At 65.4% G+C, this 17,754-nt stretch overlaps 1 protein-coding gene across 3 annotated transcripts in view; it reads left to right on the forward strand.

The window, feature by feature from the left end:
* The window catches only part of ADGRB1 (adhesion G protein-coupled receptor B1), a 70,285-nt gene that overhangs the window by 33,929 nt on the left and 18,602 nt on the right, over positions 1-17,754 (forward strand). For 2 of the 3 annotated variants that reach the window (XM_060115753.1, XM_060115752.1), the window contains exons 17-21: positions 8,019-8,160; positions 14,247-14,350; positions 15,597-15,699; positions 16,455-16,605; positions 17,052-17,121. In XM_060115753.1, the coding sequence (XP_059971736.1) occupies positions 8,019-8,160; positions 14,247-14,350; positions 15,597-15,699; positions 16,455-16,605; positions 17,052-17,121 (570 nt within the window). The remainder of the gene's footprint in view (positions 1-8,018; positions 8,161-14,246; positions 14,351-15,596; positions 15,700-16,454; positions 16,606-17,051; positions 17,122-17,754) is intronic. The other variant, XM_060115754.1, reaches the window with a different exon arrangement.

Below are 17,754 nucleotides of genomic sequence, written 5' to 3' on the forward strand. Positions count from 1 at the left end.
TATTTTGTTCCTTTCTATGGGTAAGTAATATTCCATTGTATATATGTGCCACATCTTCTTTATCCATTCCTCTGTTGATGGACATTTATGTTGCTTCCATGTCCTGGCTATTGTAAATCGTGCTGCAGTGAACATTGGGGTGCATGTGTCTTTTTGAATTATGGTTTTCTCCAGGTATATGCCCAGGAGTGGGATTGCTGTGTCATATGGTAGTTCTATTTTTAGTTTTTTAAGGAACCTCCATACTGTTCTCCACAGTGGCTGTATCAATTTACATTCCCACCGACAGTGCAGGAGGGTTCCCTTTTCTCCACACCCTCTCCAGCATTTGTTGTTTGTGGATTTTTTGATGATGGCCATTCTGACCAGTGTGAGGTGATACCTCACTGCAGTTTCGATTTGCAGTTCTCTAATACATGGTGCTGGTATTGATGCTGATGGTGTTGGTGGTGATGGCGATGGTGATGTTACTGATGTTGGTGGTAGTTTCAGTGACGGCCATGCGGGTGGAGGTTGTGCTGACAGTGAAGGTGGTGGTGGTCTCAGCTCTTTGGGGTATTTGAAGCCCCCCCATGGGAACCAGGGCGCTCCCATGGCACAGTTTTGGAGGTAGACTGCAGCAGACAGGGTCAGATGCCAGCCCGAGGAGATGAGAGGGTGGGGTGGAGGGCAGAGGGGAGCGCTCACGAGGCCACGCAGTCTGGGAGGGTGTCTTGGAGTAGGCAAAGCTGGGCCAGCTGAGGGTGGTGAGGTTTGGGATCTCCTGGAGCCGGGGTGTGCTTGTGGAGGCGCCCAGTGCCCAGCACAGGGCCTGAGCAGGCGGGCGAGGGACACGCTCGCTGAATGAGTGAGTGATGCACCAGCCTGACCCCCAGCTGCACCAGCGGCTGGAGCGTGAGGGGGTGGGGTGTCGAGGCGCTGGCCCCTCAGCTGGCAGGGGTAGGTGAAGGCTGGACAGAGCTGGGCCAGAGGTGCACCAGGCGAAGGTCTGAGTGAGGGGCAAAGGGCTCAGGTAGGGTTCCTGGGGTGCAGGGCTCTGAGATGGGAGGAGTTGGCAGGTAGGCTGGGCTTTAGCGGGACCCTGGCCCTCCCAGGCCAGATGACTTCCTTGCGAGGCTGGGGAGCTCAGGGTCCCAGCCTCTCCAGGGGCCCCGGTGGCCTTGCCCAGCTGGGTGGGGTGGGTCAGGCGAAGAGCTGCTGAGCCCTGAGGATGGCCAGGTTTCTAGCCTGGGGGCAGGCCTGCGGCCGGAAGCCCTGACTCAGAGAGTGGCTGGTGCCAGGTGAGAGCCAGGAGATCGGCATCGTGGGGAACGTGAGAAGCCCTGGAGGCCCTGGTCACAGCCCCACAGCTGCTGAGACAGCCTGACACACTATCAGTGCCACAGGACCCAGCCCGACGCGGGCAGGGACGCAGGCCTGAGGGGGCAGGGGTCTCACCTGGTGATGCACTCAGCAACACCCAGGCCAGGCAGATATCCGTCCCCCAGGGTCCCCAGGGTCCCCAGGGCCACAGGCATTGCCCCCAGGCCCTGAGCCAAGAGGGGATGGAGCTGACCTGGGCTTGCCCTGGGGGTTCTCACAGGCCAGTGACCAGATGGGGGTTGGGCACAGAGCAGGAGGTTGAGGAGACTTCCTGGAGATGGCAAGGCCCCGGGGGAGCCCCGAAGGACGAGGCTGAGTCAGCCAGGGGGCAGGCGGGTGTGTGGTCAGAGGGACTGGTCAAGATCAAGGCCTGGAGGCAGGAGAGGGCGCCTGTGTTCTGAGTCACCGGTGGTTTCTCTGGGCTGGCACATGCAGGCAGGGCTGCCAGGGCTGGGATAGTGGGGGTGAGGGCGTGCTTGGGAGTCATGCTGAGCTCCAGCCGCTGGGTGAGGTAAGACCCAAGAAGGGAGCACCAGCACGGCGGCAGGGTAGGACCTGTTGGAGGAGCCAGGTGCAACGCTCAGGAACTCATGGCTTATCCAGGCAGGCTCCCTGGAAGAGGAGGCTCAGCACAAGCCTTGGTCTGTGGGTCAGAGGTCAGTAGGCGGAGGTGGGAGGTAGGCACCCTGGATGTGTGAAGCGTGATTCAGCAGGGCTTGTGCCTGGAATGCGTGGTTTGGGGAGCATGACGGCCAGTCTGAGGAGTTTTCAGGGGCTCCTAGAAACCCCTGCCTGCAGAGGCACCTTGCCCACTCCCTGTTCCCTCATTGGGGTGAGCTGTGCCCACTCTGGCTTCTCTCTGCTGTGTGGGAGGACACCTGTGAGTCACTCACATTCCAGTGGGAATTAGCCCATCAAACCCCAGGGGACCCTGATGCACACAGTCCCATAATAGCACCTGCTTCGTGGGCCAACAGGAGGCATCCTGAATGCAGCGAAGGCCCTGGCTCAGCGGGCTGGCAGGGGGCTCTCCACCCACCCTCTGTTACTGTCCCCTGATGTCCCACGAGTGTGCCAGGGCCTGTGCTGGGCGTTGTGTCCCTATGGTCTCCCTGGACAGCATGTGGGGGGAGGATTTATGCCCACTTCACAGGGGAGGCAGCTCAGCTCTGAGTGGCCGGTAGGGAATTGGCCCAGAGGTGGGACCAGGCCTCAGGGGGGGAACATCCCCCTCCTCCCGGGGCAGAGATGGACGAGCACATCCGGGCACAGCAGGGACCGGGACGGAGGGGTGCCATAGGCCGAGCCTCCTCCCAGGGCCTCCGACATGCCTTGGCCCCCACCCACCCTGGGCCCCAGGGGAGGTCCCCTGCGGGGTCTCCTGAGCTGGGTGGGGGCCAGGCTGCCTTCTCGAGCCACCTCACCTGGGCACCAGAAGAAGGTTGTGGCTCTGGCACAGGTACTGAGTGAGGCGGGTCTGCACCGGGCGGGAGCTGCGGAGAGCTGGGCTTCACGGTCTGAGTGTGGCTGGAGGGGAGGCTCAAGGGGGAGAGCGGGGAGGCTCAGGGAGGGGGTGGCCAGTCCCCAGGGGCTGTGGGTCCCTGAGTGAGGAGGGAGCCGGGGGAAGGTCTTGAGCAGAGGATGACGCGTCCTGGCATATTTCAAATGGTGGCGCGGGGACAGGCGGTGGAGGGCAGGGCGGAGGCTGGCAGTGGTTGGTCCCACCAGGGTGGTAACCACAGCATGGGGAGCAGAAGTGAGACTCTCAGTGCGTTTTGCAAGGAAGGTCAGTTGCTGATGGGTCTGTAGGTATGAGAAGGAAGGAGGGAGGGAGGGTCCTGGAGGCCGCCGCCAGGTTGGAGCGGTAAAGAGGGGCCTTGCTTGTCCACCCATAGCAAGTCCTGGCTGAGCACTCCGACCCCACTGGGGTGCGGGCAGCGGGGTGAGCCAGCCAGGCCCCGGTCCTGCCCTCCCAGAGGAGGATGCAGGTGGGAGCATCAGGCCATCACACGTGGCGGGAGAACCGGGCCGAGGCGGGAGGACCCGCGGATGGAGGCCACGGGTCAGGGACGGCCTCGCCGTGAGAGCCAGGGCGCTGGCCCGTGGCTGTGGCCGTGGAGGCAGAGCCGTCCAGGCCGGGCCCAGCTGGCCGGCGTGCAGGACACGGACAGCCACCGGAGGGGCCGCGTTCACCGTGGCGGTGACTGGCCTAACACTTTCTCAAGGAGCACTTGGGGCCGGGGAGGCCGGAGCAGGAGGCAGCTGCCCGGGGAGCGAGGTGGGTGGATGAGGGTGGTGTGGTGGTGGAGGGAGGATGCCCGGTGTATCCAGGACTGACCCCAAGGCGTCCAAGGGGTGGGGGGCGGCAGAGGCAACGCAGGTCTCAGCTCAGGGTCAGGACGCACAGTGGGGGCCCGTGTGCGGGGGTGCCGGCTCAGAGCTCAGAAGTGGAGCAAAAGGGATGGGAAATTGTCCCTTGGGTTTGGTGACTTGGGGGCTTTGGTAGGAGCAGGGTGGGAGGAGCCTGTGTTGAGGAACTGGTGGCCTGCAGAGGGGTGGGCAATGGCTGGACCTTCCTGGGGGCCCTGGTCGATGGGGGAGGCACAGCCGTTCTCTGGGAGCTCTGATCTGAGGGGCCCAGGGCCCCCTGCAACCTCCCGTCAACTCAGGCAGGGAGGGGCTCCCACCCTCCTCGTGCTGGCAGGGGCCCCGGCTCCAGCTCCTTCTCTCGCCCTGGACCTGGGGGGTGGGGAGGCGCAGGTGAGTGTCACTGACCCAGATTCCTCGGGCCTGGGCCTGGAAGGGGGGCGTGGCTCTGTGACCCAGATATTCCACGTTTCTGAAGATGAGTCAAGAGGCGACCAATGGTCTCCCACATGTGGGAGTGTGTGTGAGGAGGGAACGACCCGCCTGTGTTGCAGAGATGGTAACACGTGTCACCTGCAGCAGGAAGGATTTCGGTCAGACATGGTGAAGAACTTCCAGATGTGTGGGTATAAGAGGAAACGTCCTAGAGGTTTTGTTGAAGAAAGAGGGCTGAGGGTCCCCTGACCTTTCCCAGTTCAGGGTGTGCCTAAGATGCAAGCGAGGGTCCACCGGTCAAGGACCACCGCCCACCTGTCCTGCTCCAGCCAGCCCTCAACTGATGCCCGGCGCAACACAGAAAGCTCAGCTGATGGCCTGGGAAAGCTCCACTGACCGAGCTCTGCCCTGGTGTGGGATGGGCCTCAGGCAGGCCCCCCCTCCACCTGGTCTGGGCCTGGGGCCATCCTTGAGGGTCCCTTTCAGGTTTGCTCCACAGAGTTCAGTGGTTCAAATACTGTAGGCCTTGTAGGTTGGTCAGACAGATAAAAAACTGGAATCCTGGCCCTCCTGCTGTCTTGCTGCGTGGCCTCGGGCAATCATACCACTTCTCTGAGCCTCGGTTTCTATATCTACACAGCTGAGTTGAGTGATATTGCAAAGATTAAATGATAAAATGCACAGGAAGCTATTAATACTGAGGTGAGGTGGGGGAGGGGACGAGGAGAGGGTCCCTGTCCCTGTGTCGCGTGTCAGTGGCTGGCCAGAGCCAGGGGGACCGTGGAGTGGGGAGAGGCCAAGGCCAGGGAGCCTGCAGAGGTCCTGCAGGGTCTGGGTGAGCCAAGAAGCTGCCCACCTCCCAGGCTGCCAGCCCCAGCAGTTGGTTCCCCGGACCAGGGGCGGACGCCTCCTCGTGCCCTCCGTGGCCTGAGGCTGCAGGGGCAGGCCCTGGCCGCACCCGTCAGCAGAGCGGGCAGTGCTCCTCGTCGTCCCCTCCCCGGGAGGCTGATAAGCTAATTAGTGCCCATAGCAGGAGTCTTGTGGGGCTAACCAGCAGCCTGGGCTGGCCTTCTCCCAGGAGGTGGCCAGCAGCTGTCAGCCTGGCGCCCTGCAGACCCGCCAGCGCTGCCTGGGAACCTGCCAGCCTACTGGCCCCAGCCGGCCTGGCTCCCCTCACCCCGGCCCACGGGGTGCTGTCCCTTCCCAACCCTCCCAGCAGCCTGCAGCGGGCGGGAAAGATGGGTTCGGGGTCCCCCCCACTCCACTCAGAGTAGGAGGGCTGAGGCAGCGTCCGTGCCTGGACTGTGAGAACTAGAGCTGAGATTTGAACCCAGGACCGGCCGGCCACAGACTCCTGCTCTTAGGAGCGGGCACGGGGCCAATGTCGTGGACAAGCCTGAGAGAGAGGGAGGCGCTGTCTCCGGGCCGGAACAGCCTGCAGGCCTCCTCCCCGGAGCGTCCTGGGTCTTGGGGACTTCTGGCCTGCACTTCCTTGGCCGTCTTGGCGTCTGGTCAGTGGCTTGCATGTGCACCCCAGGCGTGAGGATGGGGTGCTCTGGGGGTGGGAGGGACCAAGGGCAGCTGGGGCTCAGCACTCTGTGCCCATTCTGCGTGGTGCTGGGGGATGAGGGGAGACAGGAGTGTGATGTGCCCAGCACAGCTGAGTGAGGCCTTGATAAAGCCCCGCTGAGGGTGCGGGAGGACCAGGCTGGATCTCCCAGGACTCTCCAGGGCCCCGCACTGCCTTTCCTGATCCTTCCGTCCCCCAGGTCTTGTTTCTGGTTCTGCGGCTATTGGGGTCTTCTTTTCTAGAGGAAGGCGGGGGAGAAGGGGTCTCTACCTGGGCCTGAATTGGTTTTGACTTCTGCTCCACTCCACACCAGGGACGCCGGGTGTGCAGGACGGCGGCCGGGGAGGTGGGACCACACAGGCAGCCGAGCCCCTGGCCTCCATCCCAGGGGCTGCGGTCAAGGCTGTGGCCTTGGCCCTGGCCCTGGCCCTGCCTGGGCCCTGCTGTGCTGTGTAGTCAGGCACACCTCGGCTCCTCCCGGGGCCAGCACCGGTTCAGATGGGCCAAGGTGGGAAGGCTCAGGCGGAGGCGTGGTCAGGAGCCAAAGAGGTGGAAGCTCTGGGGGCCTTCCCGTGGCATTCTTTATGAGGGCCCCTAAGATGGATGAGCTTTGGGCCCCCCAAACCCTGGCTCCCGTGGGCTCAGGGGCCAGTGCTAGTGAGCGGGATGTCCCCTGCACTTCAGAGGGTAGGAGACAGGCGTGGGGGAGGGGGTATTCTGGGGCCACAGAGCCTGATGCACCCCACGGAGCTAGGGCCTAGCCTCTGCCTAGCTGTCACCTTGGGCCTCAGTTCTCCTCCTCTGTAAAACAGGGGCAGGCCCTTCCCCGTGGGGGGAAAATGAAGAGAGAAAAGCAGACTCGAGGGCATCCAGCGGGCCCAGAGTGTGTCCCTTCTCCCCTGAGGCCTGAAGCTCAGAAAGGAGACTGTATAACATCTCAAATTCAACAGAAGCAGCTCTGGGTTCTGGGATGCCCAAAGCTGAGACCCTAAGCTTTCCTAAAGACGTTCTTGCAGGTGCTGGGTTGGGGGGCGGGAGGGCCTTGACGGTGTCCCACGTCATCCTCCCGACCGTCTCCTCCCCATTTTAGAGATGAGGAAACTGAAGCTAGGGCTGGTAGCTGACTTCCCAGGTGACACAGCCAGGAGGTAGCCCAGGATGGTTGCTTGCAAATCCAGGTGTTGAGGAGATGCCCGCTCAGTGTGCGGGGGTCAGGGCTCCCCTGGGAGTGCACAGGGTGGGAGCCACTCAGCCCCCAGCCCGCCTTCCATACAGAGGGGCTGGGATGGGGGAGACAGGCTGAAGGCTTTGGAAGGCACCTTGCAGCTCCCTCCTTCTGGGGCTGGGGCTGAGCGATCTAGGGTCGGCCGGGGGTGGACCCTTGCCGCAGAGACCTGGAATTTCCCCCCCAAAGTCCCGGGGCAGACACCAGGTCTGAGTTATTTGCGGGGCGAGGGGGCTTTTTCGGCCCTGGGGTCAGAAGGAGACCACTCCCAGCTGTGGCTCCCGAACGGCGGTTTCAGGCTCGACTCTTCAGCCTGGAGCCCTCCAGCCTGCAGGCCCAGGGCCCTGGGGAGGGCACTCCATGGGCACCTTCTGCGGGCCTGCCTGGCTGGACGCTGCCAGACAAGTGGGCCGGCATGGGGGTGGGGGACTTAGATCAACAGCGACTGGTTCGCAGAGTAGTTCAGTCCGGCGCACTGAGGCCCTAACAATCGCTGGTTTCAAGGGAACCAGAGCCACCCGAGAGGCAGACAGCAGGAGGGCCCTGGGTCAGACGGCAGGGGGCACGCTCAGGCTGCGTCCCCGACCCCGGAGGGGTGGCGGGGGAGAAGGCCTATCGGGGCCGGGGGAGGTGGCTGTGGGAGCGGGGCGGTCCCAAGGTCACCAGCGCGACGCGGCGGCTGGGGGCGGAGGCGCAGAGGCGCCCCTCATCCCGCCCCGGCCCGCGCGCGCACCGCAGGCTGCCGCGCCCCCCAAGCTGGCGCCCTGCTCCACGTGCGCCCACGCGCCCCTCCCGGCCCGGCGCTGGGGCGGGGCGCTCTCCGGGCGCGGGGCCAGGGCTCGGCACCCCGCCGGCCCCGCAGGCCCGCGCTCCCGAGAGTCGCTCTCCCGTGGCTCGGCGGCGGCCATGGGGCGCGGGGCTCCGGGGGCCGGCGGGACGCGCGCGGCGGCGGTCGCGGGCGCAGGTGCGGGCGCGGGCCGGCGACGCGGGGCCCGGGCGCGGCCGGCAGCCGCTCACGCCGCCCCTGTCTCCCCTCCCCCCGTGTGTCCCGCCCCCCAGACCCTCCTCCCCCGCCCCCCCGCAGCTCGGGCCCTGGTCGTGGCGCGGCTGCCGCACGGTTCCCCTCGATGCCCTCCGGACGCGCTGCCTCTGTGACCGGCTCTCCACCTTCGCCATCTTAGCCCAGCTCAGCGCCGACGCGGTGAGACCCCAGCCGGGCGCGCGGCGGGCGGGCGGGAGGACGGGGCGGGGGCGCGCGGGGCGGGGGCTTCCGGGGCCGGCGCGGGGAAGGGCGGCTGCACCCCGCCGCCCCCCGTGGCCTGGCCGGCGGGGCCCGGGCCTCTAGAGAGGGCGGGTGGGAGCTGAGTGGGTGGCGGTGTGGAGTTGGGGACTGACCTGGGAGGAGCCGGGCCGGGTCCCCAGAGTGACTGATGGATGAGTGGGTCCCCCCCCCCACTCTCTTTGGGGGCCTAGGACCCTGGAGGGAGCCGGTCCTCAGGGGAGCCGGGCAGTCTGGGCCCTGGCCCTAGGGGCTGGAGGAAGGCTTGGCCTGGCAGAGGCGGGTAGACACCTTCACTTGGTGGGGTTCCTTCCCCCAGCTGGGGGCAGGCTCCTGGCCTGCCTGGGAGACAGAGGGGGAGGAGCTGCCACCTTCTTTGGAGTCCTTCCCCACCCACCCCAAGTGGACCCTGGGCTCTGGAGGCAGCTGCGTCCCCAAGTAGGGGTCCCGGGGGTGGAGAGGGTGCTGGGCTTGGCCCAGGTTGGCAGCCCTCCCCGGGAAGGCCCCATCATCTCAGGGGCCTCCTTTTTGTTCTCGTGATTCTTGTGGGGGCTGCCAGTTTCTATGGCGACAGCATCTGGGGCCAGCTTGCTGGCTGGGGCCGGCCAACTGGGGCTGGTGGGCTCTCTTGCCCAGGGCCAAGCTGCACTTGCTGGACCTAGGAAAGCCGGATCCCCCAGCCGGGTCACTAGGCCCCCCGATGAGGAGGGAAAGGGTAGGGGTCTTTGCTCATTGAGCCCCCTGGCCCCGGCCTGGTGTGGAAGGATCCTCAGGCAGCAGATACGGAGGACGGACTGGGAGTGGGACACCGATTTGGGGGTGTTTGGGGCGGCTGGCCCTCATCAGATGGGGGTGGCACAGCTCTCTGCTCATGGAACCCCCGTTTCCATGTGGAAGATGGTTCCAGGCCTCTCTGAGAACAGTCTGCCCCCCTCCTTTGTCCTCTGAGACGTGGGGAGGGAGAGCGATATTGACCGCCAGGATCCCCTGGAGGGTCAGAGCTGGACAGGACCTTAGAGGTCATTGCCACTAACCCTTCTGTCGACAGGCAGGGAAATCGAGGCTTGGGGTGGGGGGCTTGCTCAAAGTCTTGGGGTGACTCTGCTGGACAGGGGTCTGTGGTCTTGGCCCTGATCCCAGTGTGCCCTCCCCCTCAGGCTGTCCCTGTGACAGGACTGTTGGTGTTGCTGATTCTGGGGGCAGGCCCCTGAAGGCAGCAGCCGGGGCCATGCTGGGGGCTCCCCAGAAGAGACGGCTTTCTGCACAGGGGAGCAACCAATGGGGCTGGGACTTCCTGGGTCCCCTGCGAGGCCAGAGCAAGCAGGGCAGGGCCCGCCTTGGGGGCTTCCCTTCCTTGGGGGGCAGGGGGGGCTCCAGAGCAGGACGCGTGCCCAGATCCCCTCTCCCAGCCCAGGGTCTGGCCTGTAGGAGGTCAGTGCCAGTCGAATCTTGAAATGCAGGGTTGTCCCTTACACAGGGTGACCCTAGACTGGCCTTCAGTCTCTCTGAGCCTCGGTTTCTTCACCTGTAAAATGGAAATGGCCCCATGCTTCTCCAGGTGGCTGCGAGGGCTTCGCCGGTTGACAGGGACCCTCCTGGACGGGGCCTGGAGCATGGCAGGGCCACTGCATCCTCGAAATGTGGCATCCCGCTCGGGGGCTGAGCCCGGGGCCACCTGGCATGGAGAGCATGTTGGGGGAGGGGTGGGCAGCTGAAGCTGGTGGAGCTCCGGGGGTGGAGGAGTGGGATGCCCAGGGGGCCTTTCTCGGAAGAGCTGACCTGTACTGGTGCCTGTGAGGGTGCGCGGATGGGAGCCCTGTGCCAGGGTGGGCAGGCAGAGCTTTGGTCTCTGAAGGGTTCAAGGCTTTGTTTGGCAGGGGGCTCAGCAGCTGCAGAGGAGCATCTGGTGTCAGCCTGATCTGCACAGGAGGGTGAGACGCAGGCTGGCAGGTCGGGGCACCCCATCCCCACATCCCAGAAGAGGCAGCTGAGTCCGAGGGATCGGGAGCTGTCAGTGGCCACAGAGCCACCCACTGGCCATGGGACTAAGGGCAGGCTGCCTGGCCGCTGGGAGCCTCAGTTTCCTCCTCTGTCGGATGGCATAGTAGTGGGCTCTGGCTGATCCTGTGACCCCCTGAAGGCCTGGGCGTGGCTCAGAGGAGCATGCTGGGAGGGCGCGGGGGGCGGGGGGCTTGGCTGCTCCCCTGTGCTCACCTTCTCTCAGAGCCATCACCACCTTCCTCTCTTCTCCCAGCCAGCTCTGGCCCCAGAGATGCTGAGTGGGCAGGGGCCGAGAGGGAGAGGGAGACTGCTGTCCTGCAGCCCATCATGCTGTGCCGACCCCTCTGAGTGCTTGCAGCTGGGCCCTCGAGGGGCATGGGGTCTGACAGGGAGACAAGCCCAGGCTGGAGGGAGGAGGTGCTCTGGGGGCTCAGCACCAGCCTCCTTCCTTCCAGGGGTAGCTTGGGAGACGGGCGCGAGGAGGAGGTGTGGAGGAGGGCCCTGAGGGCTGAGCAGGAGTTCCCAGCAGGCTCGGTGGGGAGGAGTGATGGTCGCCCCAGGGAGGGTGAGAAAGGCAAGAAGCAAGCGGGAGATCGGGTGGAGCTCAGAGGGCAGGCAGGGCTGGGGCGCGGACGCTGCAGTGAGGCCGGGGCCCGGGCGAGCTAGAGCTTCAGCCTGAGGTCAGTGGAACTGGGTGGCTGGGAGGTGGTGGGCTTGGGTCCTGGAGGGATCCCAGCAGGCGTGAAGGCGGAATAACCCACCAGCAGGTGGGGTGGTGGCAGCGGAGAGCTGGGCTGAGGGTGGGGGTGGATGCTGCCTGTCTCCACCCGTGGAGTTGGGTGTGTGCGTGGGGCGTGGGGATTCGGTCTGAGCGGGCAGAGGCTGCTGGCATCTCGGGGTATGGAGTGGTCTCGGGACTGGAGTCCAGAGCAAGGCCCCCAGAGAGGACGGAAGAGAAGGGGTGCTGTGGTCACACCCCAGGAGCCAGGGAGGGGTTAGATCCCGGGGGGCATGGAGTGAAGGAAGATGAGACCCAGGCATCCCCCGACCCCCTGTGTGCAGCCAGAGTGTCAGGTCCCGGCTGTGCCGCTGCAGGCCTGTGACCACGGAGGGTTGAGTAACTGCTCTGAGTCACATCTGAGGGGGCGAGGCCACCTGCCTCAGAGCCTGGTGGGGACTGAACCTGTTGAGGTATTTACAGCATCTACACAGCCTGGCGTGTAGTAAACAGTCTGTAAGGCATAGTTGTTGGAGGCGTCGCTTCTGTGATGTGCCCAAAACTGGGCTACTAATCTGACCAGAATCAAGGCTCAGCGTGTGCCCGGGATCAGGGATCAGGCAGTGTTGGAGTAGGGCTCGTTCGCGTGGGTAGCTGTGAGCCACGTGTGGTGTTGGAGCGGAGACGGGATAAAGACAGCGTCATAGAAAGGAAATCAGTGTTTAGGGCACATGAGCCATGTAAGAGTTGGGAGAAGATTGCAGGTAGGGAATTCACATGGTGGAAATAGACAACAACTACGTAAATGACAAACAAGTAAAGGTGTGGGGGGGAGGGGCTGGTGCCCTGAAGAGACTCAAGACAAGGTGATGGGCAGAGAGATGAGAGGCTGGCTCAGATTGAATGTCCAGCGAGAGCCTCTGTGCGGAGGTGACAGCCAAGCCGAGAGAAGAGCCAGCCGTGTGAAGGTCAGGGGAAGAGCGCTGGGTGGCGGGACCAGCATGTGCAAAGGCCCTGGGGTGGCACGGAGCCTGGCTGGGGAACCAGTCTCCAGCAGGAGGCTGGCCTGCTTCTGCCTGATCTCTGTGTGGATTGGGACCGGTCTCACACCCTTAAGGTCTCCGGTCCAGCCCTCCCAACAAGACCTCGAGATCCCTGACACCCCTGCCCACAATTCTGTTACCTGTTCCCTCCCCCACACTGTTGAGAACCTGCAGGGCTAGGGCTGTCAGAAGTGACGGATGAGCCAGGCGGAGAGGAGGGGGAGGGCACGGGAGGGCAGGTGGGCGAGCTGGCGGGCATGTGGCTGCCAGGCCTAATGAGGGCAGATGGAGGCAGATGGCCACGGAGGTCGGGGCCGGAGCCAGCCACGAAGCAGGCCTGAGCCACTTACTCGGCCACCCATGACTTGCGTGGCTGGCCGGGCCTCCGAGGTTACCTGGTGAGTTCAGGGGTGCTGGCCGCAACCCGGAGCCCCCCTCCTTCCCCGGGGCCCTCCAACTGCCTGTATGGAAACACAGAAGTTTGGGCTGGAGCCTCACCCGGGCCAGGCCCCCAGGGATCGCTGACTGCCTGGGTGACCTTGAACGACTTTCTCGATTTTCCTGGAGCCTGCCTTCCTGGTCTCCATTCATCCAGCCAGTCACATTGACCGAGCGTCCATGCTAGGCCTGGTGGAGGGGGGCTCACAGACATGAGGAGACCGGGCTGCAGGGACAGACAGGCACCCCCAGCCATGGCACAGGGCAGAGGGACAGCAGAGGGGCCTGGGGGCGGGAGGTGGTGCCTCCGGTGTGGGGAAGGGCGGCCCAGGCCTCGGATGGAGAGCACAGCACGGTCACCATGGGGGTGGGGGGGCAGCTGTGTCAAGTGGGGTGGGCCTTGGGGTGCCGTGTGCAGGAGCCCCGGGACCTTAGGCTCCCTAGGAAGGTGGAAGGTCCCATCTGAGGGCGGAAAGGGCCACCGTGGCTTTAGGAAGTGGGTGGGAGTCGCGCTCTGCCGCGTGCTGGGGTCAGCAGGGGTCTGAAGGGTGTCGGCCAAGTTAGACTTGGGACGGGCAGGAGGGCGTCAGCTCTGGTGGGGGGAAGCCCGCGAGAAGCCCCTTGTCCCCTGGCCGAGCTCTCCCGTCATCTCCAGCCCCGGAAGCAGTGGATGCTCGCTCTCCCAGTCCCTCCGTTTCTCTTTGGGTTTTGGACACAGAGGGACCTGGGTCATTCCTCAGCAAGCACACGTGGTCCGCCGGCCGTGTGTGCTGGGCACTGGGCTGTGGTGTGGCCGTGGTTCATGCGGTCACATCGGGGGGCACGCAGGGATGCGTAAGCAAGGACCAGCCGGTGCTTAGGGCTGCACTGGGCCACGTGGTGGGGAGCGGTGGGGTCCGTTGGCCCCTCTGAGAGGGGACAAGTGAAGACCAGAATGGCCCGAGGCACTGCCACGCGGCGGCTGGGCAGGGCATCCTGGCAGAGGGAATGGCTGAGCCAGGCGCTGAGTGGGGACGAGGGGGCAGCCCAGTGCGGGGGGGTGGTCTCACGAGCTGAAGGGGGCGGGCCAGGCCTGGTGGCCTTTGGGGCCTTCAGAGACAGCTTGGGCCGTGGTGGGGTGGCATGGGAGACTCTGAGAGTGGCTGCTGCTTGGGGAAGAGCCCGGGGGCTGGCCTGGGGGTGATGGGGGGCAGAGGGCCAGCCCAGAGGAAGGGGCCTGGCGGAGGGAGGAGGTGGACGAGCGCCTGGTGCAGGCTGTGGGTGGAGCGGGTGTCAGGGAGGGCCCAGGTCTGGAGGGGTGGGCGCTGAGTGCCCCGTTAGATGCAGCTGGAGCTTTGGGCCCCTTTCAGAGAGCGGTGGCTTCTGCCCGCGGCTGGAACTGCAGGGCCACGGAGCCGGGGAGAGCTGTCCGTGGCGGGGCGCTGGGCCTGCCGCCTTCGTGACCTCACCTGTGACTCAGGCTGGGGGAGTCCTGCCCTGGGATTGGTGGGGGGCGTATTGCCAGGCTGGGCACACAACTGTAATTCTACCAGTGGGCCGGGGCGGGGCACAGACAAAGACCCTGCCCTCAGCAGGGGAGGAGACCCCTCCCCGGGGACAGCCCAGGCCAGCAGGTGCTGGCATTGGGGGGCGCTCAGAGCGCTGCAGGAGGGCGGCCGAGGGCTGCTGGACAGGGGCGCTTACGGAGGAGGCAGGGCTGGAGGGGGAAGGCTCCCCCGGCGCCCCCCGCAGCCTGCAGGGCCCTCAGTCTACACGGCTGCCTGGGCCCCTCACCCTGTTCTCTGTCCCCGCCCCCTGGAACCCGCCAGAACATGGAGAAGGTGACTGTGCCGTCGGTGACGCTCATCGTGGGCTGCGGCGTGTCGTCCCTGACCCTGCTCATGCTCATCATCATCTACGTCTCCGTGTGGAGGTGGTGCTTCCAGCGGGGCCGCGGGTGGGGAGCGGACGGTGCAGGCAGTTCCCAGGCCGGGGCTGGCTGGGGTCGAGTCTTAGCCCTTCTCCCATCAAGGGCAGCCGTGGGGGGCGGGGGCCCAGCCTCCTTCCTCCCCAGCTTCCCCGTTAGCAGCGCCTGTCACTCCGTGGTCACCACCACCCCGCCCTCCCGGGCGGCTGTTCCGTGGAGGCTGCATGGCGTTGACGGTGCGGGCACAGGTGCAGGCCAGCGATGCCAGGCCTGCCGGCTCCTGCCTGGCGCTGTGCCCGCACCACTGCTCACAGGTGCTGGCAGGTGCGCCCCGAGCCCACTCCCCAGCTGAGCACCCTGCCCCGTGACCACGGGGACCCCGAGATCACGACTTGCCTGCCTGTTGTCTGTTCTGTCACGTGGACGTGCAAGGTCACTCCCCAAGCCCGGGGTCAAGTGTCAGGATGGGGGCCTCTGCTGGGCCGCCTGCCCCACACCCCCTCCCCCAGGCCACAAGGCCTCTTCACAGACCCCTGTGCCCTGGGTGCTGTCTAACCAGCGTTGGCCCCTGGGGTGTGGGGCGACCCCGTCCCTGCCGGTCACCAGCCCTGGGGCGAGGGACACGTGTGCACAGACTCCCTTCCCCCAGCGTCCCACTTTGGGCCCGGAGGAGCAGGGCTTTGGGACAGTAGGACAGGGAGGGTCAAGCCAAGGTCACCCACCCAGCAGCCACCCTCTGGGCCCAGCCAGATTCCCAGTGTGTCAGCTCCAAGGGCAGCACTCTGTCAGCCAGAGGCCAGCGAGGAGGGGTCGATGTGGCCATCGGGGGAGGGGTGGCCTCTGCTTTCCCGCCCCCCACCACCCCATCCTGCCCAAGGGCAGAGACTCGGAAACATCCAGTGCCCCTCCCACCAGCCCCCACCCTGACCCTCTGTCCTGAGTCCCCTGGAGGCGTGCTTGGCCCCCTGGCCCAGCCCCTCCCCCGAGGCCGCTGTGGTCCTGAGGTTGTGGCCCACGGTCTTCAAAGCACCTCCCTCCCTGTGAGCGGTGTTCAGGACCCCATGGAGCTGGCGACCCGAGAGGGAACGTGGTGGCGATGGAGCTGGAGATGGTGGGGAAGGTGACGGGGCTGGTGCCCGCAGCGGTGCCTGCAGGGAGGAGGTGGCGCTGGCCGTCGTGGCCCCGGCACCCCGGTTCCTGTGACGCTGAGACCCTTTCGGCGCTGATCACGGCCGCCCACCCTCTCCCACAGGTACATCCGCTCAGAGCGGTCCGTCATCCTCATCAACTTCTGCCTGTCCATCATCTCCTCCAACGCTCTCATCCTCGTTGGGCAGACCCAGACCCGCAACAAGGTAAGCGGCCTCTGCTGTGCCGCGCGTGTCCCGGCGTCCCAGGTCGGGGGGCGCTGATGGCGGTGCTGGTGATGCTCCACAGCAGAAGCCTAGACCCGGGGAAGCTTAGGGAGGAGGGTGCCAGGGCTATGCGGACCCCTTTGCTGTGCTTTGGCCGCGGCAGCCACGTGGCTCGGTCCGGAGAGGGCTGTCACCTGGCCAGGGCGTGGGGACTTGGTGTCTGGAGTCTCCAGCTGGGCTGGCGCTTTGAGAGGAGCCAGCTCAAGCCCCGGTCCTGGCCCACCATTGGTACCAGGCTGTCTGAGCTTGTCTGTACCTCCCTGTGCGGCCTCCGCGTGATCAGCTGCTGAGCGGGTGGGCTCAGACCGGGGCCTTTGGGTGGGCTCCTGCGGCATTTGGTGCATGTGTGAGTGGGTGAGGAAGCTGGGGAGAGGGGTGTCTGTCCCTGGCAGTGGGTGGGTAGAGTCGCGCAAGCACCCACCAGGGCTGCGATGTACCACAGCACATCTCAGGGTGGTGGAGCGGGTGAGCGCTGGCTGGCGTCCTAGCTGGGGAGTTGATTTGGTCACTGCGCGGACGCTGGGCTCGGGCCCTCGCTGGGGCAGGCGGGGTCGGGGGGCTGGCGGGTCGGGGGGCAGGCGGGGTTGCCGGGGCAGGCGGGGTCGCCGGGGCAGGCGGGGTCGGCGGGCAGGTGGGGTCGCCGGGGCAGGCGGGGTCGGGTGAGCGAGCGCCTCTCCACCTCTCCCACCGCGCAGGTGGTGTGCACACTGGTGGCCGCCTTCCTGCACTTCTTCTTCCTGTCCTCCTTCTGCTGGGTGCTCACCGAGGCCTGGCAGTCCTACATGGCTGTGACGGGCCGCCTCCGGAACCGCCTGGTCCGCAAGCGCTTCCTGTGCCTGGGCTGGGGTGAGCGCCATGGGGCCGGTGGGCGGTGGGGCGCCCCTCTCTGACTCGGCCCTCCTCGCAGCCCCTGGCAGCTCTCTCTTCTCTAAGCTTCCCTCCAGGCCTCCACCCCAAGGGGTTGCCTCGTTGTGTTTGAATGTCAGGTGAGGGAATAACTCTGTGGTATGAGGACATCCCATCCAATATTTGGGCTACACTTATGATAGAAAGGTTTTCCTTTTTTTATCTGAAATTCAGACGTGGCTGGGCATCCCGTTTTATTTGCTGATCCAGCACCCGCCCCCATTTCTGTGGGTCCTCATCCTTGTCCACCTCCTGTCCCCTTTCTCACATGCTCAGTGTCACCCTCTGTTCAGGGGCTTCAGAGGTGCGTTTTGTTCCCCTTCCTGAGACGGGCAGGGCCTTGGATGGGGGGGGACCGACGCCCTTTCTTTCTGCTCCTCCCCTAGGGCTCCCTGCGCTGGTCGTGGCCATTTCTGTGGGATTTACCAAGGCCAGAGGGTACAGCACCATGAACTAGTGAGTCAGGGCGGGGTGGGGACGTGGTGGAGGCCACACAGCTCCCCCAGACCCTCCCACTGCCCTAGAAGGTGAGGGCTGGCTGGGCACCCATCTCACAGATGAGAAAGTCAAGGCTGGGCGAGAGTGAGGGCCCCGGGAGCTAGAGGCCGGGCCCTGGGGAGGCACCCTGCCTCCCATCAGCCAGCTCCTTCCGGCAGTGGTCAGCGGGGTCAAGAGAAACAGGGCTTGGGGCGGTTGGAGCCCTCACTTCCTCCTTCCATGGCCTTGGACAGGTGCCTTAGCCTCTCAGAGCCTCAGTTTCCCCATCCGCACGATAGGGGATGCACCCCTGCGCCAGTGTGGGGATAAGGGGGGCTGTATGGCCCCTGGGCAGGGCAGGGCAGGTAGGGGTGCCTATTTCACAGATGAAGTCACTGAGGCCCTGAAGGGTCGGCTGGGCCAGGTCCAGGGGCCTTGAATGCCAAGCCAGGAAGCTCGGGGTTATCCTGGAGGCCATGTGGCTTCCCAAAATGGGGGGAAAGGAGCCAATGCCTGAGGAGCCATGGATGTGGATGTGGGGAAGAACGGGGCAGCGGGAGCCAGGAGGAGGGGCTGACAGGGCTGTGCAGGCCTGGCCCACTGCGGAGCCCC

The sequence above is a fragment of the Mesoplodon densirostris genome, chromosome 13 (genome assembly GCF_025265405.1).
Source record: "Mesoplodon densirostris isolate mMesDen1 chromosome 13, mMesDen1 primary haplotype, whole genome shotgun sequence".
Lineage (NCBI taxonomy): Eukaryota > Metazoa > Chordata > Mammalia > Artiodactyla > Ziphiidae > Mesoplodon > Mesoplodon densirostris.